Source organism: Papilio xuthus, unplaced genomic scaffold (genome assembly GCF_000836235.2).
Source record: "Papilio xuthus unplaced genomic scaffold, Pxut_1.1 DF825017.1, whole genome shotgun sequence".
Lineage (NCBI taxonomy): Eukaryota > Metazoa > Arthropoda > Insecta > Lepidoptera > Papilionidae > Papilio > Papilio xuthus.
The window spans coordinates 5,599,595-5,620,539 of NW_013533632.1; the positions used below are offsets into that span (position 1 = coordinate 5,599,595).

A 20,945-nucleotide genomic window follows, 5' to 3' on the forward strand; every position below is an offset into this window, starting at 1 on the left:
AATTTCAACAATTACTGAGCCAAGCTCTTGTTCAAACATTTTCAACTTACTATCATAGATTTATAAAAAAGTTGTCAATTTATGAAAATTGCTAATCTTGTACATTATATAAAAAAATGTTATCACTTTGAATCTCACTGTTGTTCCCTAGACATTGCTTTGTATTCTTAAATATCAAATATTGAAATGCTTCATTAAATCCATAAGAATTATAAAAAATACCCATGTAAAAGTGAATATTATAATATATAATATAATTAATACAATTAAAAGAATAGCTACAGCTATAGATCCGTCCAACAAACTTATGTCCCAAATTAAAAGTAAACAGGACCTAGCCAGTAACTAAACACCAGCCACAATTTTACTATTGTATGATGAATACCAAGTACATTCATCTCAATACTTATTGTAACAATTTAAGCTTCATCAATGTGCTGAGCAAAATTGTGCATTAATTCACTGATTCAAGCAACTACAGTTAATTGAACATTTCATATGTTTGCCAGTTTCACACAAGGGCAGAACAGTGCGGCAAAACAATAGACAATGCAGTACTCCTACTATTTGATTACATAGTTAGTGTTAAAACAATATCAATACTGCACTACCTTGCTGTTCTACCCTGCATTAGACATGGCACTATCAGTGTTCAATGACAATACGAAGGTGTTAAAAAAGCACTCATGCTATTGGCCGGCGAGCTTTGCAAATGGATTCTCACAATCCTGGTTAAAATTTATCATATACATTTAGTGCGTACTTGCTCATCAAATATAAGGTCCGATAAGATATTATAATGTTATGATACAAGCAGTTAATTGCAGCTGTAATATTCAATATTTTTAAATATGGCATAATATTTAATAATTGTTATTAGATTATAAAAATATGCTGAATATTACAGTGATAGCTTATAAACATTTGATAGCTTTGAGGGTTTTAACATGTGTATGTTATTTAACCGCACAAATTACAGAATCCTGCATCCCTTTTTCTTTGGTGGTTCCGGAGGCTCCAAGGCAGCAAGAATTGCCTCATCAAATACATTTTTCAATCCTTTCTGAAAATCAAAAATTTGCCACTGATATACTTACTAAATTGAAAGACAAGATCCATGTTAAAAAGAAGTACTTGGAATTATTATTAACAAAAACAAAATCAAACTACAAACTTAAATCAATTTAAAATGCAAAGTTGTTTTGTACTACTTCTGATGTAGATGTTCCGTTATTGTAAGTTTCTTCATAGTACCATATGGGCACAAATTAAATATAAGTTAAAGTATAAGACCTTCATTGATAATCACTAAAGAACTTATGAAATAAACAGTTAAAGTATATTTCAAATACAAACCTGAGTCAGAGCCGAGCATTCCACATATTTTACAGCCTTGAGCTCTTTAGCGAGTTTCTCTCCTTGTTCAAGAGACACTGGCTTCTGTTTTATCTTAGCCAATTTCTCCATAGTTGCGGGATCGTCACGTAAATCTATCTGCGTCCCAACCAGCAGGAATGGAGTCTTTTGCTGATGATGAGTTATTTCCGGCACCCACTAAAATATTTTTTTATTATTATTATAAAACCAATGTTATATGCATTACCGAAAAGTATGAAATAACATGTATGTTTTTATCGAAGTATTCCAATTGATTCAACATTACCTTTTCCTTCACATTTTCAAAGGAGCTTGGACTCACTACACTGAAGCACACAAGGAAAACATCTGTTTGAGGATAACTCAAGGGTCGTAGTCTATCATAATCTTCCTGACCTGTAAAAGATTGACTACATTAAATAACATAATATTTTGTCACAGTATAAGCATAAGACCATAGACAAAAATCAAATAATAATGAATAGTAACTTAAAAATAAAGAAATAGAGGTGCTTCACCTGCAGTATCAAAGAGTCCCAAAGTGTATGGTTCCCCACCAATCATAACAGTTACGGCATAATTATCAAAGACTGTTGGCACATATTCTGATGGAAACTTGTTGGTTGTGTAGCTGATCAGAAGACACGTTTTACCAACAGCCCCATCACCAACTACCACACATTTAATAGTCTGCATTTTTAAGACTTTAGAAATTAGTGATATTTACTTCAATAAAGCCCTTGTTTTTTTTATTCCAGTTATTCTCCTGTCATAGCCTCACAATGGAGACAAGTACCTGAAACAATGCATAAAAGTACTTTAAGATTTTGTTCAATTTCTTGAAGTCTGTTTCTAGAAACATACACCGGAAACACAAAATAACAAACATATAACAGCAAATACAGATATAACATAAGCAGGAAACCAAAATCATTCATTTTAATTAGCTCAGCGCATTTGCATCAAAATAATATCATATACAGTTGAACATAAGAGAGAGATATGGATTAGAGATAAATGTTTAATAGCGAGTAAAAATATTGCAGTGTCTTTGACTCTCACTTATTGAGATTTAATTGTATTTATAAATTAAATTTGATTAATGGTTTTTTCTCTTACTAAACCTAACTTAAATAGTCTTTAGAGAGATGTCAACTGTGAGCAGTTTGACCGTGTATTTTATTGTATAAAATATTGAGATAATATAATAGTGTTATTTGAGTGATTGATTTGTGTTTTAAAATGCTTAAAAATTATAATCATATAGTTATTAAGTGCCAGTGCATATATTTTATTTAATTACATTTGTAATTGAAACATATAACAATTAAAATTTAAATAAACAAAGTCATATTTAGTTGACGCAAACTGTACAATCATTATAAACAACAAATTGTTGTTCTCAACAATTTGTATTCTTACAGATATCCATTGTTAATATAAACACAACTTGTAAAGAATTTTATACCTATATTCAAAATGTAATCTCCTTGTGAATACTATGATACTTATATTAAGTACCAACTTTTAGTCTAAAGTACTATCTAATTATTCTCAAAACTATACAAATTTCAAATAGCCTGATTGCCCAAAAGCCAATTTCGCCTACCTGAAAATTATGAATTTAAAAAATTCTTTCCCAAAAATATAATTTAACCCAATTAAACTCTATCGAAAATGATTGCTGATATGGTTAGATGACTACTTTCATGCTCTACAGTACTCAGCAAGTTTAAGTTAAGGGGTTTGCGTTATATGTTTGATTTAACCTACGGATCTTTGTTGCACTCATCTTATACGGACTTCATATCTAACAAAGAACACAACAAGTTTTGTATTCCATTCATTAATAATCTAAATTAATGATAATAAATGAATAAGAACTCTGTTGTAGGTCATACATAATAACCCATACTTCTTCTGTATCTGTTGTTACAGTGGAAGAAATCTAATAAATTACCACACATTTAAATTTTGATTAATGTCAATGACAGCTTGTATTATCTATTGAGCATAGTTTATTTTAAATTTTTGATTCTTCATAATTAATATAGATGATTTAGGCTAAGAACAATAGCCTATACCTTTGGCAGCAATTTAAAAACCAGCAAACACCACTATTGTCCTAAATTAACCAGCCGATGTAATGCTTACTAATATTCGCAAAGCCAAAATAACACGATATGACAATGTAATACAAATGTAAACAAAAATGCACAAAGAATTGTCTAAAATACAAATAAAGTGACACGGTTATTTTAGTTAAATTAAGCTTGATAGTAATATCGCTTCACAATAATTAATTTACATGGAGTCATTAACGAGACTAGCTAGTCATCGCCATGCCTTCTTGTCGGATGCCATCATAACTGTTCTACACCGCATTCCATTGTACAAATACACATACATCTCATAAATAAACGATTTACAAAATCTACATATGTCAAAAAGTTTACAAACCACTATATTGTAATCGAATCCTTGTATATAGCTTTGGAGAGAAGTATTTCTTTACATAATCACGTCACAATATGATTTGACGTCCATTTTGTAAAGATAGAATACCATCTATGTCGTAGCGTTTGAATGTCATCAATTCTTATATTATTCAATAATTTTCTTACCTTTGTTTTAAATCTTCAATGCAATCAACAATTACTACCTGGCCTTGGAATTACTCTAGATATTATAACTCATAAACTACGCCAAGCTATAACTGTCTGGAAATTTAGCGACTAGCGACGACTCAATACTACGTTTTTCAAAGTTGCGCCCCTAGCGCCAACGCACTATAACCACACCTTTTAATTTTAATTATGAGAGTGTTCAAAGAGTAGCCATAGCATATACCAAAACCATAGATCATGTAATAAGTGCAAAGCTTTGCTCAGTGTTACCAACATAGAACATTTTCGAAGAAAATGGATAAAAATAACATTTTTTTTGATCGTTGTTAGTTAAACTATGGAAAATGGTGAATTTTTACTGCCACATCACCACTATTGAAATGTTGTTTTCTATGTTTTCCCATAGAATTTTATGATTTATACAAGTTCGTCCTGTGAAATTTCTCAGATCTCGAACTTGTATTTTATTGCGTCAGAAATTCATATAGACCGACACGGACTCATGTCTTCCGATGGGCATAAGTTAAGCTAAATTATGATAGGTCACTAACGCTACATTTTCAATATCAATAAGTTTCAAAATCCTTTCAGTACGGAGCCGTTACTTTTTTTTTTCTTTTGCCATTTTTTATGCCCAACTAAGTTTTACATATTTTACAGCGCTTCGCTCACCGGCTTAGATACTCTTATTTGGGTCTAACCGTTATACATAATATTCATATACTGTTTGGTTCAGATAACGTTATACTAGAGTTTTATATCTTAAATTTTAACAAATCTCAAATTGAAAAGCTGGGGAACTTGGGAACACTAGTTATAGGTCATACTGACAAAGAACTTTCTTGTAACTAAGCTTCAATAAAACAATATTTTATAAAGACATTTTAATAAAAAAATATTTCCACCGTTATATAAAATAGTGCTTTTTTTATTCTCCTAACTTTAAGGCAGTACCAACATCACGCATTAACATCAACTTTGAGTCATTCAAAACAATTTAATTTCTATTAAAAAGCCATTTTATCTCATTGGGGTAAATAGGTAAATATTTGTCGTATCACAAATCTTAAAGTTACGAGAATACAAAAAGAACATAGGTATAGAACCATAACATGTAAGTATAACTTCAATTAAATATTGCTTTAAGTGGTGTTTCCATTAGTTACAATTTACTCAGCCTACTTTACGGACTGAATTAAATTAATTATTGCTAGAAAATTTTAATTAGTTATATAAAAAGCAAACAGTGCCTTATATTAATTTGCTATAAAGGCTTTTAATAATACAAAAGGCAAAAAGATTTTATGGTATGTACCATAAAATTAGTAAGTATTAGAAACATATATTTAAATTTTTCCCGTTGAATTAATCAAGAAGGAGAAAAAAAGTCTATTAACTGATTTTAAATATCTTTGTGATGACAATACTCCTCTAAATTGATGACTACTTACTTATTTTCCAAATAACATCATTGCTCATTTAAATCAACATTGTATAATTATTTTATTTTCAATTGTTTACTAATCTTTTACTATTTACTCATTTTGCAAATAACTCTGTTATAATTATTATTATTATAGTCATAAGATTTAATATTAAAATTTATTTAATTAACATTATCATCTTTAGTGTTAAGACAAAAAAGTATTTGTAACCATAGGTTTTTATTGTCGAAACACTTGACATGACTCTAAACCACATTTTCATATGTGGCTTTAAAGTGTAACATATCTTCCTTTTTACATATACTTTTTTGTGTTCCTTCAGTGAATACCCACATTAAAAATATTGCTAAACATTTAAACACTTTATTAATTTAATGAAAAAGCTATGTATTATAAAATAAGATTGTACATTTTCAATAATATATTTTCTTCTATATTATAATTAATAACAATAAACATTTACTAGTACCGGTTCCCATTTCACTAACATTATATTAAAGTATATAGTATGTTTTCATTACATCACAACAGGCCAATATCCGTTCATAAAAAACAGAATATATAATATAATCCTAATCATCAAATATATTGCTCATGGATCGTGCATTTAAAAAACAATGCACACACTGCTGAAAAGTTACATAGAAGCTTAAAAGCCAAAATTTAAAACATTAAGAATACAGCAATATTATAATTAACGATTTAAATAACAAATATGTTATTTGTGATGTTACGAAATTTATAGTCATATGTTAAAAGCGACTTCAATTTCCAAATCAATTATTTATAACATGTATAACTAGTATTTAAATTCAGTTTAATTCACATAACAAATTATTATTTAATCATACCACATAGGGCACTATATAAGACAATAAAATTGTATAAAAATACTTTAAATCTTCTAAACAAAAAAAGTCTTATTGATATGAATGGTAATAACCATTTTAATATAATGATGACTTTCTAATATATTCATTTGGTCATATAAAAATTGCTTTATTATAACACTGTTTGTGTAGCACTAAAATCATTTTAATAGTTATCACAAAATCATAATAATAATACTTTAATATTTGTTTGAATAATGTGTGGCGATCTGATTATATTTTGTAATGTGTACCAATGCTAAGGAGATGGGAGGCCTAATGTCTTTCTTACGAGTTTCTCCGCTATTTTATTGAATTGTTTGCGATCCTCCCTCCACATTTTGGCAGCATCAACATTTGCTCCACTCTCATCGTTGGGTTCTGTAAAATATTTGATACCGGTTAATCCATTACTTAATTCGTTAACTTCTGTTCTGTAAGAAAATGAAATTAATGTTTTAGTACACATGATTCAGCAGTGATCTACGGAATGAACTTCGTGATGCAATTTAAAATAAATAAAAAATAATTTTTAAATATACGTGGATGTAGTCGCGAGCGACAGCTGGTTATAATTTTTTTTTTTTGAAGAATCTCACCTGCTAACATGCTGACTACTGACAGAAGAATTTTTTCTACACTCTGTACGGGTGACCATCTCTCTGCACTGCTTTCATAGCCCATCGGGTCATCACCCGGAGCATGTAGAATGGAAATGCAAACTCTCCCATCAGCATATACTAAAAATATAATATAAAGTATCTTAATATACCACTTAATGTGATAATGTTATCTATATATATATAAAAGAAAGTAGTGTTAGTTACACTATTTATAACTCAAGAACGGCTTTACCGATATGTCTGGAGAGGTAAAAAATATAAATTGGTGAGGAGGTATCTTAGAGCCAGGAGATGGACATAGGATAATATATATTCAATTTTTTTTCGAATTTATTCCTTGAAGAGTTACTTTTTATTTAACTTACTAATATTATAAATACGAATGTTTAGATGGATGTGATGTGGATGGATGGGTGGGTGGGCTACAATAATTAAGTTTTTTTTATATATCCACGCGGGCGGAGTCGCGGGCGAGTAGCTAGTAAGTAATATTTTAATGATTGAAATGGAAAACTGATGTATCTGATATAAATTAAGTTTTCTAAGAAATGTAATGTAAGTCATTATAGAATACATGGAAATCTTAATGAGAGAGAATTGTGTTTAAATGATTCATAACATTCACTGTACGTGAATTTGAATACAATTTCTTGTTTCTGTTGATGAAATATCTACAGCTATACCTGCAAAAATACATTTAAATAATATCTTATTAATTAAGAATAGAAATGTAATAAAATATTTTTTTCCAAATAAAGTTAAACAAGAAATAATTTTTAGTTGTTTGTCTATCACAATGTTATGTTTATGGAAGATATTTATTATGTAAAAAGTTGTAACATCCTTAAAAACTGGCTGTAAAAAAAACTGTTTTGTTTTATATTAAAAGAAGTAAGTGCAGTCTATAGGTAAAATTACCATATTTATAAAAAATTTAAGGCATCTTTCTAGACAATAATTCTATTAAGATAGCATACAAATGAAAAGAATACAAATACCATAGTATTTAACTATTCTTAAATCTTTATATTGTTATCTTGATTTTTTATAATATATACAGGTATTATAACATTGAAAAGTTCTCATTAGATTAGATAATTATTACAAATAGTAGGCACTTACTATTAGGATGGAACATTTCACATATAAACTGCATTTTCGGGGGACTTAAAGGATAATCAGGTGGAAATATTAATTTTGCAGGAAAAATTCCCCCTTCAAAACATGTCCCTTCTGGTCCTCTATAAAAGAAAAGAAAACAATGAACAAATTAATATGAAAATATCCGCCTGAAAATCAAATTCTTTTCATGAGGTTAACTTGGGGGTCATGATGTTTCATACCACCTGTACTCATTACTAACTTATATTGAGACTCCAGGTTTCAGTGTTTTCTTTTTAATTTATTAAAAATTTTCTTATATCTTATATTCTCAATAACAACAAAACATCATGCTAACCACAAACAAAATATTTTATACATCCCAACAGAAACGGAATAACTGTTTATCTGTTATTCATGATTTAATATAGGTCTCACCACAGCGCCATCTGTTAGGTCATCAGAAAATAGTGTAAGGAATACACAACAAGATTCCAGGCGCTGTACAAAATCTTTTCTCATAGTACTGCACAAGTTTCGGGTAACTCTCCGCTTAGTTTATTTGCACAATTATTTACAGCGAAAAATAAGCCTTATTGATTTGAAATAGAGCTTAAATTACATGACCATATTTTCATTTAAACAAAAACAAATTTATGATAATTTATTAAACATTTTGTATTGATATTGAAATTTATTGAATTTTGGTAGTTCAATGCTTGAGCACAATTAAGGGTGAATAACCATTGGATCAAGCTTTGTATTTACTAAGAATTGTATGTACTATTTAAATGTTAATTACACTTACGTTATTAAGGCCTCCCACTCAAAAAAGTTCTCCTCATTTATTGGACCAGCAATAATACCTTCTGGAGGATTTAGAGTTAATTCTGAAAAATTTATAAAGTATACATAATTAAGATAAAAAACATACCTTTAAAATTATCTTTATATATGTAATAATTGAATGACTAATGTGGTGTGTGTGGTTTCACACACTTGCTTTCTATTGCTGCAACAATTTACATGTGGTGTTTTTTAAACCTTACATATATTTTGAGTGTCATTTGCAAGTATCTGTGATTATATAATACACGTGTGGCAATTTTACGTAATTGTAATACATATAAAACATTGGAAATAAATTATCTTTATGATTGCGAATACCGTTAGGTTCAGTTTTAGAAAGTGAAGAGGTGTTTTTTTAGTGTGTTAATGTAGATTTAATATTTTAGCGCCATAAAGTATCACATTTTACTACTTGTGTTTTGTTTCAATTTTAGTTATAAATAAATATTTACATCCCGTACTTACGTTTATATTCAGCCATAAGACGTCGCAAAGCAGATCCTGCCATGGTTTAAACTTAAAAATTCACATGAAAAACGAAATTGTTATGAATGATCACCAATACATATTATGTAAATTTAAACCTGAAACAATTTTTATAAAGTTGTTATTTTTATCATTTTCCTGACAATATAATGTCATCTAATAAAAAAAAATATGTACTCGTTTCCCGTTTGCTGGTTCGATTTCGATGACACCAGATGACACGACTAACAACCAGTGTTGCCAACTAAAGGCCAATGTGACGTTTTTAACGTGTCACGTCATCTCATGACGTAACACGTTAAAACAATTTATTAAGAAAAATTAATACGCAAAAATATTTTTCTAATACAATTCGTGTGTAAATTAATAAATATTTGGCTACCACATACCTATCTATATTTTAAAATTTTAATTATTACCAAATAAATACCACAGAAAATTGTTATGGTAATAATTGACCAGGAATTAATCAACCTCTCTTCTCTTTTGATAAGTTTCATAAAATATAAAAGGATAGAAAGAATATCTATGGATAAAGGTTATGTCTTTCACTTTAACTGATTGCCTGATTATCGATTTAATTAAATTTTACAAATAACTAATTTACTTTCTATGAAGAATATATGTTTAAAATATAATTTTACGCATTGTTAAACCAAAGGTTAGTGTTGTTTATTTCTTTTAGAACATTCATTGATATAAATACGTTACAATCTAATTTTTTACTGTTGTTAATTATTTTTAGTTGTTTTATGAGATTTGAAACTTTTCGTAAAATTTAGATTGCACAAACATTCAAATTACAATAAAGCGGTCTTTTCCGTCGATTTCGATTTAAATTTTTCATTTAAACGGTTTACGGACGGTTGTATTTTAAAATCATAAAGTTTACCTATAAATTTATACTTATAACTTTTGGCAAAAAAGATAGTAAAAAGCAAATATTGTATTAAGCGAAGGAAAAATAGCGATAATATAACGAGTGATAAACAGTATCGAAATTTACAACAAGTGGAGACCAGCTGTAAACAGGACATCGATAGAACCAGGGCCAGTAAAAATTGTTGCGAAAATAATTATCACAAGCTTATGGACAATAGTTTAAGTAAATAGTAGTAACCTAAATTTGTAATAGAAAAATGTCTAAATCATTAATTTTATATGTCGTGATATAGGTTATAAAAACCTTTACCATTTACCAATTAAATATATTATTAATTTATTATTTTGTAGAGTAAAATAATAAATCTATGATGCATACTATTTTTTAAATTAAACTAGCATAAAGAAATCTATTATCGTTTCTTTAGTTTAGTAACTAAAATGATACTCGATTTCTTTGTGCAAGTTTAACTTTAAAAATTAATATAAGCATACACAGTATTTCATTAACTAATTAGACAACAATAATTATTACTTTTTTCTTTTTAACTTCAATTTGAGTAGAAACTACTCAAATTCTTCACAACCTTTCACAGACCGAGAATCTTCAGGAAACAAAAATTTCATAATAATGTGGAAAAGCGACGCGATCAATAGTTTGGATTTGGCCGAGGAAAATTGTGTTAAGATTCCCAACCTTTCTAATTTGATTTCAATGGTGAGAGAATCTTGCTAATTTAAATATAAAAATTATTCTTTGTAAATCGTATAAACTAAAGAACTCTGTTTTACTCCAACGTTATGCTTAACCACAAAACAGATCGAAATTCGGTTCTCGCCATCGTGTAGGTCAAAAGTTTAGTATTCATTAATAGACAGCGTAATTTTAAACTCGTAAAAAATTGTCTTTATTGATTTTGACTTCATCGTTAGAACTATATATAAAAGTCAGCGATGGCAATTCTTTTACTGTTTTGGCACAATAACCATTTTGCTTTAGAAGAAGCAAAAAAATATGTTATTTGCGTCGCTATTTTTTCGGTTTTAATACTAATCCTTATCAAAATAAATACCTTCCTTACCAGGGAAAGTTTATGGACAATAAAATTACCTTTCACAGTATATAATTTTGACGAATACTTTAGAAGATATGACGATCACAAATAAGTAGCGTAACCGAAAAATAACCTCGCGGACCGGCCGCGCCCGCGTTTACAATGTTGTTTCGGGACGGAACATCAGAAAGGAGATCAGAGTGATTAGAGAGATCCTTTGCCACCCGGGCGAAGCTGGGGCGACTTGCTAGTAAAATAACTCAACGGAAGAACCTTTTTTTACATTAAATAAAATAGTCCTCCACTTACCCTCTAGTCCTTCGGCTATTTTAAAATGGTTCTTCGTAAATAATAGACAATTGTTACACTGTTATTTAAACATCATTTAATTTTTTTATATAGAAGGAGGAAAATCCACGTTACAATTGTAGTTTTTGCACCAAAGCATTCTGTAATGAGACGGCAATGCGAAATCATGAAAATTTTGACCATCTTCCAAGGGCATTGAATGATGAATCTGATCAAACAATTGCGTCTGCACAAACAAATGATCAGGTATAAATTTCCTGAAATAAAATCTCTATAAAATAATAAAAATAACGCTAATTCCCTATTATTTATTATTATTTATTATGGCTATTAAAGCCAGATATTTATGTAGATAGGGAATTGGCAGAATGTAAGCCACTAAAAGAAATATAGTTTTTTTTCTTCTCTTATGTATAACATGTAAATTTTGTATTGTTCTGTTCATGCGCCATTTATTTATTGTATGGCCCTCACACAAGGCAACGGCATTTTCAGGGTGTGGAAGGACTTCGCGGATTTCAATTTGTGCCAAGTAACTTTGAAGATAACAAGGAAACAACTATCGTGGATGGAAACAAGAGGTGTTATTTTAATGAAAATACAAGTTACATACTTTTAAAAGTTGAAGGGGACGACATAGATTCGAACGCATTGAAAGGATACCGCCGCCCCGGTATATTAAGACGCACACAAATGAAGCAAGGAAGACAGACTGTTGACTTAAGGTAAATATAAAACAGAAATTTGTAAAGTAGATGGTATCGTCTAGCGATTAAAAGAAATAAATTAAATTCACCTCTATCAAATTTTTATAGTCAGACTCAATCCTGTTCACTTTTTTATGCATACATACATACATACGTCTATTAATAAAACTTTAATCAACATTGTTATGAATTGTCGGTTAAAGACAATATTTTCTACATTATTATTTTGCAGAGGTCCCTTTACTTGCTCTGCAACATTGGCCCTAAGACCAGACCTTCAATGCCAGGAAATGTTTTTTAATTGTTGCGAGTACTCCCTGCACTATCGCGAAGAACACACAAAGAGGCGGAAAGCTGCCTTGCGTTGCCAAGTTTGCGAGAAGAGTCTATACAAAGAATTTGAGGAGTCAAAGCCTGCGGGATTACAAGAAACAACACCGACGATGGCATTTTCTTGTCGTATTTGTGGGGAAAATTTTATGACTAGTTCCGATCAAGAGGAACACAATCGTATATTTCATATGAAAATGAAGCCACATCAGTGCTCTATCTGCGACAAGCGATTTACGCAGCAGGGTGGGCTGCAGCAGCACATGCGCATGCACACAGGCATACGCCCCTACGAGTGCACCTTCTGTCCGAAAGCATTCACACAGAAAGCTGGCCTCGACCAGCACATCCGCACCCATACTAAAGTGAAACCGTTCAAGTGCGTGATCTGCAGTAAGTGCTTCTCGCAATCGGTGCATCTACGGCAGCACATGCGCACTCATACCAACATCCAACCGTTCGAATGCCGCGTTTGCGGACGCCGATTCAAGCAAAGCAGCCACCTCAAGTTCCACATGCGCTCGCACCTCGATGACGGTGACGTTGTCATCGACGTGGAGACTTACACGCACACCGTACTGCCACAAAGTCAGATGGACTTTTTGAATATCGCCAATTTACAAGAAGTGCAAGATGGTGACACCAAGTACTACGAGGCTAAGCTCAACGAACCAGGGCCGCCCACCGCTGCAGACATTCGTTCTGCGTTACTATTACCAAACAATTATTAACCTTCCATACTCAGTGTATTTTGATTGGCTATTTTCTCTTGTCTGAGTGTGGTTGTTAGTGTATTTTTTACTATGAAGTAGTTGTAAGCGAAGTTAATGAAAAAAATGTACGTATGCAGCCAGTAATGCATTATCGCGACTAACAGTGTGTTTGATCTCCATGTTTGTGGTATATTTTATAATATCGGTTCCATTTTAATTTCCACTAGTAATGCATCGATAACAAGTTCTCGTATTATTAAGTGGAGAACGATATTTTTTTCAGTGGAAACTAAGTTGTAGGTTAAAACAATGTTACTTTTTTGCAATATATTTTTATTAATTATTAATTTAGTTTAGTTTGGTTTGTAACAATATATTATAACTTAAGAAATTAATAATGGCGTTTTCTTTATAGTACAGCAATAATGTTACCGTTTTTGCTATGAACTAGAAACTACGAGAATAGAAACTTGTTAAAAAAACATATTCGAACAAGAAAAATATATGTTTTTGCGGGTTTTACATTTCTCTTTATTATTCTTGCATAATGTAATGTAACTATCACTGCATTAGAATTCAGATGAAGAGCAGTATTTAGACAAAGGAATGACGGAGTCGTCAAAACACGGACGCAATGAACGTGTGGGCGCGGGGCGGTTACATTTTGGTGATTTGTATATTGTGTTAGAGCCGCGTATGGCGCTCAAGTAAAAACAAAGGGAACCCGCTGATGGCTGCATCCTGACGATTAGACGTCCCTTTGTCCCGATTTCATCTTTATACCCGTCTCCGCCATCATGATAAAATTATCACGACGTCTTGTATGAATTTTAAATAAATTCGAGATTATGGGACAGGTCAGTCACTAAACAATTAATGCCTTGCTTTTCCCTTTTATTCATGCAGCTTATTAAATATTAATTTAATTAGTCATACAAAATCTTATTATATACCATCTCGTTAACTTTTTAACTTCTGTTACTCTGTTAGTGAAATTGAAATCTTAACTTCGTTATTTTAAAATGAAGTGCAATGTTGTACGAACATATATCTCACACAACATTTATCTGTTGAGCGATTGGGCTGCCCCTGTATTTCGCACTTAGAGTTATCTTTTCCCGCCAGACATGTTGTAAAACTCCTAAGTTTTTTGTTAACGTCCATGCCAAGCCAAGACCAACTAGTAAGTTTTTTAACCTCGACCAACGCACATGTGGCCGATGTGCCGAGCATGATTTACATTTTGTTTACATCCGCCGCCCGAGGGTTAAATGGTTACCTATATCATATTGTGTAAGGGTTACGTCCAAAAATGGCCAGCAGTACCCCACAGTTTCTTTAAATACTTTTAAACAAATTAACGAACATCAAGTAATTAATTCTATGTCTACGCCAACTGATTGTTTCTAGAACTTCTTTTTTGTTAACTAATATAGAGAGAAGACTCAATACTCGTAATCTCTTGTGTTTTCGCAATTGAACTTCAGAAAAAAGAAGTTATTTTCTTTATTAAGTTTCTGCTCAACTCAAGTTATAACACAAACTAAAAACATATTCTAACAATTTCCATGGAAAGAATAAAGTTTAAGATCAACGTAGATCCAAATGTAAACGCAATAAATTTCGAATTTCATGGCCGATGCGGTGAAAATATTTCTTTTAATGTAGGCATTATAATAGTTCTTGTTTTTTAAGTATTAAGCGCTCAACAGAATACTATAGGCACGATAAGCCAATTCATCTTTCAAGTGTAGCAAATATAATTCATTGTATCATAAATTCTAGTTCAATATGATTTATTCTTATGAATCTGTACAATATATACTTGCGGTGGGAAAAAAAATATGTCTGCAATTTCGCACAAATAAATGTCTAGCAAAGAATTTGGAATCAAAATATTTAATAATATTATAGAGAGATAAATGCATATAGTTTATTTGTAGTTAGTCATAAATAAAAACGATTATTTCTTTTCGTATTGACAATTTTATCACTTACCTCAAATAACAAATTTATACGTAAGTAGGCGCATCACAAAATAATCTACTAAGTCCATTGTGTTAGAATAAATACTATGGTACAAGTGATTTCTATAGAGAAAAACCGATAAGTATTTCGTATTTATCCATTAACCTTCGAAAGTTTTTGATCTGTGAGCTTTCTTCTTTAAGTCTTTAAAAAAGTTGTTTTTAGATACTGAGAAACGTATCTCAATTAAACTTGTCTAGCCTTTCGTGCGGCAAAGAACAAAAAGCGTTTGGACCGTTTCGATGGCCGTAAATGCGTTTAAAGTCGCCGTCGGCAGTGCCTATGTTTACATAGTCCGGTAATGGATCCTGTTCATTGGAATGTAGACGTGGTGATGATATACGTTTATAGCGACGTTTTATATAACACTGTATTGTATATATGTATAGATCGATGCAAGCGAACAATAGAATATTGTAGTAACATCATTCGGAAAAATACTCTGCAGCGTGAAAAAAATTATCTGAATTGTAGAAAGATGTTAAATTGTTATTAAAGGAGGAACTTCACTTGTTTGTAAGTAATAGAAACTATACGGATGGGATATAAAATGTGTAAGTATATAACATTTTTAAAATGAAATCGACCTATAATAATCCGCGTCTATGTACGTCTATGGCACTATATCTTTTGATATAACGGATAACTGTCAAGCCTTCAACACTCCAACTTTCCCCGATGAAATGTTTACGTAGCGCGCTGCGGGCTGCAAATGAAATCGTTGAAATAAATCTAGTTGCCGCTTCCTGAAGTCTGTTTCTTATTAAAACATACGCCTCGCTCACAAAGCAATGAGGAGTAAATGTAGGCGCGCACGAAAAGCTGCTTCAAGGCGCGAATTGGTGCCAACAGGGTTGCCACATCTAGACAAAATATGTATAAGATATACAAGGCTGCAATCAAAATATTTACTTACAAAATTATTCTTAGAGAATAGAAACGGGCTAAGGGACACTGCCATAAAGAACTGAAAATTAAACTGATTTCGATAAAAAAATCAACATGTTAACGACTTTTTATGTATGTCTGTTTAACTGTGTGAAGCCGAGACATAATTCTAGTTTCTACCTAGTTATTGATAAGGTTACAATTTAACTTTTTTAACTCTTCGCAGCAGCAAGTACACGTAAATTAGTAGCCCTAACGCTGCACGCCTGGTACCCGCTGACGGACACTACGCACATGGCCACTTCGTCATAAAATGTGATTTGCGATCTTTTCTTGGTTGCCAGCGCATGCATCTTTGTGATTCTACACATATTGGGGTAAGGGTTGATCAGATAAGTGTCAGCGTGTTATAAGCTTGGGGTTATAAAAAAATAATTGAAATTTCCCTTTAAATGAAACGTCAAAGAAAAAAAAATTATTGTAAGGTTCCACTGTACTGACATTTACATTTCAACATATCGTCATCCCACATATTCTATTTTGAAAAACAGAGGCAGCAATATGTCCAACACAACCAAAGAGTATAATAAGTATACTATAGAAAGAGGGGCAACTCGCACGAAGTCGTGGATCCACGGCGATTGTGGCGCTCCATGCGTATAATCGCTGAACTATTTTTTTTTTTTTTGGTATCTATATACGTAGGCACGCTTATTTAGCTCACTATAATAATAACTGATAAGTGGGAATCTAATTTATGAAATTAAAATTGACATTAAATCAATGTTCAAAAATAATACACCCACTTATCAGTTATTATTATAGTGAGCCGATATCAAGTAGCCTTCTATGAAATACCTCTATTAAAATGATCCTATTATTATTGGGGAAATAAAAACAAAATATTTTTGTATTTTTGTACATTATTTATTATATTTCTACATAACTTAATTTTAAATCTATGCAAGTACATATACATCAATGACTTTCAAGATATCAGCTCAATATTTTAATATTTAATATATATATTTGAAAATTACATTTACGGTAATAAATAGTATAGCGCGGTCACAAAAAAATGCATACCCTGTAATTAAAACCAACCCCCAAAATATTTTCAGTCACATGCAAGCTGGCAACTGGCAATTTGTAGTTATTTGCGAGTTTAAACACTCTGAACATATTCTCTTACAACATAGGCAAGCAGATTTTTCTTTACAATAAAAAATTACAAATAAAAAAATATATTTTTTACATATACACACATGGACCCACCTACTAATTTCAGACACATCAGTTTATGGCTCTATAATTCCAGTGATTGGCACACATTTTCTGAACTTCACTGACCTTCTCTCAGGAAGGGGGAAACCGTGTATATGTGCACCTACAACAAACAAACAGACTGTGATTTCCTGTCAAGTATAGGAACTGATATGTAAAATGTATTAGAAGTAGGGCACCATTCAATATGATAACCGGAAAGTATAAATCACTGTGGTGCTAAAAACTACACCAAAATACGAAAATATTTAAATGTTTAAATGAGTCTGACGTATGGGAATAACATGAAAATTTTTATTGAATTGTAACTTACCATAATCAGTCCATCTAAAACACAGTTGCATACAGCGTCGTTTTTCACGAACACACATTTTAATTAAAAACAAAATGAATGAAACAACATTTAACTAAGAATACAAGAACAGAAATAGAAATACGAAAAAACGTAGCGGTTTGATGACACATGAATGTCTCGATGACAGAAATGATGCTTCTTCTCAGCCATGAGATGAAATGATGTTTACGATTATATAAAAGGTGGCGCCACTTTCCATACAAACCGTCGTTCTTCTAAGTTTCCACCCCCTGAACACAACTGTCACGGCAGTCGAAACCCACAGATATAGTTTTGTTGTTACATTTATATCCGGTAGGAGCGTTGCAATCGTTATTGACACTGCCAAAAGTGATAGTTAAAATCCAAATTCAAAATGCACTCGAACCAAACATACCAAAAAAAAACTTGTTTTAATTTTTTTGTAGATGGAAAAAAGTTGCAACGAAAAACTATACTGTTCATTCATCGTTCAATGTAAAAAATATGAAAAATAAAATTAAAAACATACCTATTTAAAAGACCGAATCGTAGCTATTTTTCATGGTTTTGCATATTTTATGGCAGGCAGCAAAGCCAAAACGACCGATCAACCAGGTCAGATTTTGAACTGGTACTAGGGCATCATGAACAGTTAGGATATGAATTCGCATTCAGAGGGTGTGTCGTCGCTATGCAACCTGCGAATATCGTTCTATGTAGTGGGGGTGGAGGGGGAAAAAGCTGGGGAAATGCGGGGGTGGGGGCTATTGCATCCGGTAGTTCGGCTCCAACTCCGTCATTGCAGTCGACGGAATCGCGTGGAGCAGTGGCTCCTCACGTTTCTATCCTGCACTATAATACTAGTGAATTACCTTTTAAAGTATGGGGATTATAAAGATGTTATAATATTTTTTTTTAATAATTATTCTCTACAATTAATACAACTTCCTGAGCATAGTTAATATTATTCTAAAAAGATTTTTTTGTTGTAATATAAAACTATTTATCAATGAATTTTAATTCACTACTATAAATATTTTATCGCGAATTGTCAAAGTCTGTGTTATTTATTATTTACGTTCAATAATTAAACCATTTCAATGCCATTGCGCACGGAATCATACGCAGATGTAAAGCGTTTAAAATTCCTGCGCGTCTCTCGTGAAGTAATCAAATCAAAAACTACCCACCCAAAAACGTGTAATAAGTGTTCTTTTATTATGACTAGTACTACATTGTATTTTTTTTCTAAGAATTTTTTATTTTCATAAAATAGTCGAAGTGCAGATAGAATCCATTTTGACTATTAGGTTGTGTCTTAAAATTCGTCTTTAGTTTTTCCCATTAAGCTAATCGGTATACCAAGCGATCAGTCAAATGGGAATAAAAATCCAATTGAGCCGATCGATCGAATATATGAGAAATTGGGCCACCTCTCCTAACTTAGGAACAGGACGGGCGAAAGATGAAGTTTTGGTACAACCTGTAACTAATAGGAGTGAAAGTATTTTGGATAAATAAATAGATTTAGTCCGATCCTGACACACCTCTCTCGTTTTTCGACGTTCACACATATCTTTGGTTTCGGGTACTCATCTTTTGCTGTATGCGTTTATTTTACTGTAACAAATTTAATAGACATTTTCTCGTTCTTTAAATGTTACCAGTAACTACGCTAACGTAGTGTCGTGTCAATGAATCATTAACAAAAAAAAGCATAGAATCTAAGCAACAATCCAAGACAACGATAAACTTTGTATAGACATAGTGGTTTGTCCCGACTGCCGGTTTGTTATTAAACACCTAGTTATTAGAAGTGATATAAAATATGTCGGCTCGGCGTTACATTTCACAGTACGAGATGATAAAACTTCTTTTGTCTTGCCGACATATATCATGGTGCAACTTTGTTGTTCTTTGTTATATTTTATTTTGCGATAATTTTTATATAAACGTATTTTACGTAAATTAATAGCTACTATAGTATTAACTAATACCTATTTTTTTGTCCGTAACTACATGCTCTTAAAGGCATACTGCTAGATCATCAAGCAATCAAATAATCGGCAGATTTTAAGGTGTGATGGAAATATAAATTCTTCCTGAGCGAGTCGCAAGTATTTGTATAAAAAGTATGTATACTACATACATTTTTTCGTACAAAATTATGTGAACTTGAAAATTTACGATAACAATTCGTTTGGTTCTGGTGGTCGAGAATCAATTTACACCACTCATAAATGTCTAATTGCGTACCTAAAATTAAGGCGAAACCGTAAAAACCTCAAAGATAACATCACTGGATCGTAAAAGGTGATGAATGGAGGGTTCAAGATCAGGCTACGTCCGGCGCCCGCGCAGTACGCGCGCCATCTTGTAGGCGGGGCCGCGCCCGCGCGTCTGCTCACCCGAGTGTCTCTCTCAAACTCGTCGTGCCGACGAAACGTATGCGGGAAAGAGTAAGGCGGATGAATCTTGGCCGTATCATACATAAACTTTTCATTGTGATCAGCGTGTGCTGTTTTTTCTTCTGTTTTTAGTCAGCTGGAGATTTAATGGACAAGTACTAACTCGAATATATCCTATCTACATAAGCCCACATGTTATATCTGATTATGTATGTATTTCTTTTATATATTCAATAGATATAAAACCAACATTTACAACTGTATTTGTGATGAGGTGTTAACACAACGATAAATATGCGTGAGCAATAATAGTGGCAACCGTGTTTACTACTGAAGCAATTGTTTATGACAAAGATCAGCAACCCTGCTCCCGTCTCGGCGCGTTTTACGTTTATAGATAGCTACTTAATGGTAATTAATTAATTATTTATTTATTGCAACACGGAAATTTCGTATTAATACTATTTACTATTATATGTTTTACTACCTATGTATTTAACGCTAAGCTTTATTTAAAAGCTAAACGGTATCGAATAATTTAAAGGAACCCACTTAAAAAATTAATGACATTAAAAAAAACATTATATATCTTTGCCTTGGGCTCTGGGGTCCTAAATACAAGATTTTGCTAGATGGGAATTTCGATTA

General features: G+C 31.7%; 3 protein-coding genes across 5 annotated transcripts; 1 reads left to right on the forward strand and 2 right to left on the reverse strand.

Annotated features, from left to right (window-relative positions):
• Positions 1-505: 505 nt before the first annotated feature.
• On the reverse strand, positions 506-4,199 carry Cdc42 (Cell division cycle 42). 2 transcript variants are annotated; one of them, XM_013324026.1, is made up of 5 exons: positions 4,002-4,199; positions 1,896-2,173; positions 1,664-1,773; positions 1,357-1,554; positions 506-1,063 (listed from the first exon to the last, which is right to left on the reverse strand). In XM_013324026.1, the coding sequence occupies exons 2-5, from the start codon at positions 2,071-2,073 to the stop codon at positions 974-976; spliced, it is 576 nt and encodes a 191-aa protein (XP_013179480.1). In that variant the 5' UTR covers positions 2,074-2,173; positions 4,002-4,199; the 3' UTR covers positions 506-973. The 2 variants fall into 2 exon arrangements, with proteins under 2 accessions (XP_013179480.1, XP_013179481.1); XM_013324027.1 differs by lacking the exon at positions 4,002-4,199 and adding an exon at positions 3,838-3,927.
• Positions 4,200-4,879: 680 nt separating this feature from the next.
• On the reverse strand, positions 4,880-9,629 carry Ubc7 (ubiquitin conjugating enzyme 7). Its single transcript, XM_013324140.1, has 6 exons — positions 9,555-9,629; positions 9,357-9,475; positions 8,851-8,932; positions 8,064-8,182; positions 6,918-7,058; positions 4,880-6,699 (listed from the first exon to the last, which is right to left on the reverse strand). Exons 2-6 carry the CDS (start codon positions 9,397-9,399, stop codon positions 6,578-6,580), a joined length of 507 nt encoding a protein of 168 aa, XP_013179594.1. The 5' UTR covers positions 9,400-9,475; positions 9,555-9,629; the 3' UTR covers positions 4,880-6,577.
• Positions 9,630-9,919: 290 nt separating this feature from the next.
• LOC106126181 (zinc finger protein 90 homolog) lies at positions 9,920-13,667 on the forward strand. Of its 2 annotated transcripts, XM_013323673.1 has the most exons (5): positions 9,920-10,038; positions 10,856-10,977; positions 11,717-11,869; positions 12,119-12,348; positions 12,563-13,667. In XM_013323673.1, exons 2-5 carry the CDS (start codon positions 10,891-10,893, stop codon positions 13,389-13,391), a joined length of 1,299 nt encoding a protein of 432 aa, XP_013179127.1. In that variant the 5' UTR covers positions 9,920-10,038; positions 10,856-10,890; the 3' UTR covers positions 13,392-13,667. The 2 variants fall into 2 exon arrangements, with proteins under 2 accessions (XP_013179127.1, XP_013179128.1); XM_013323674.1 differs by lacking the exon at positions 11,717-11,869.
• The last annotated feature ends 7,278 nt before the right edge of the window (positions 13,668-20,945 follow it).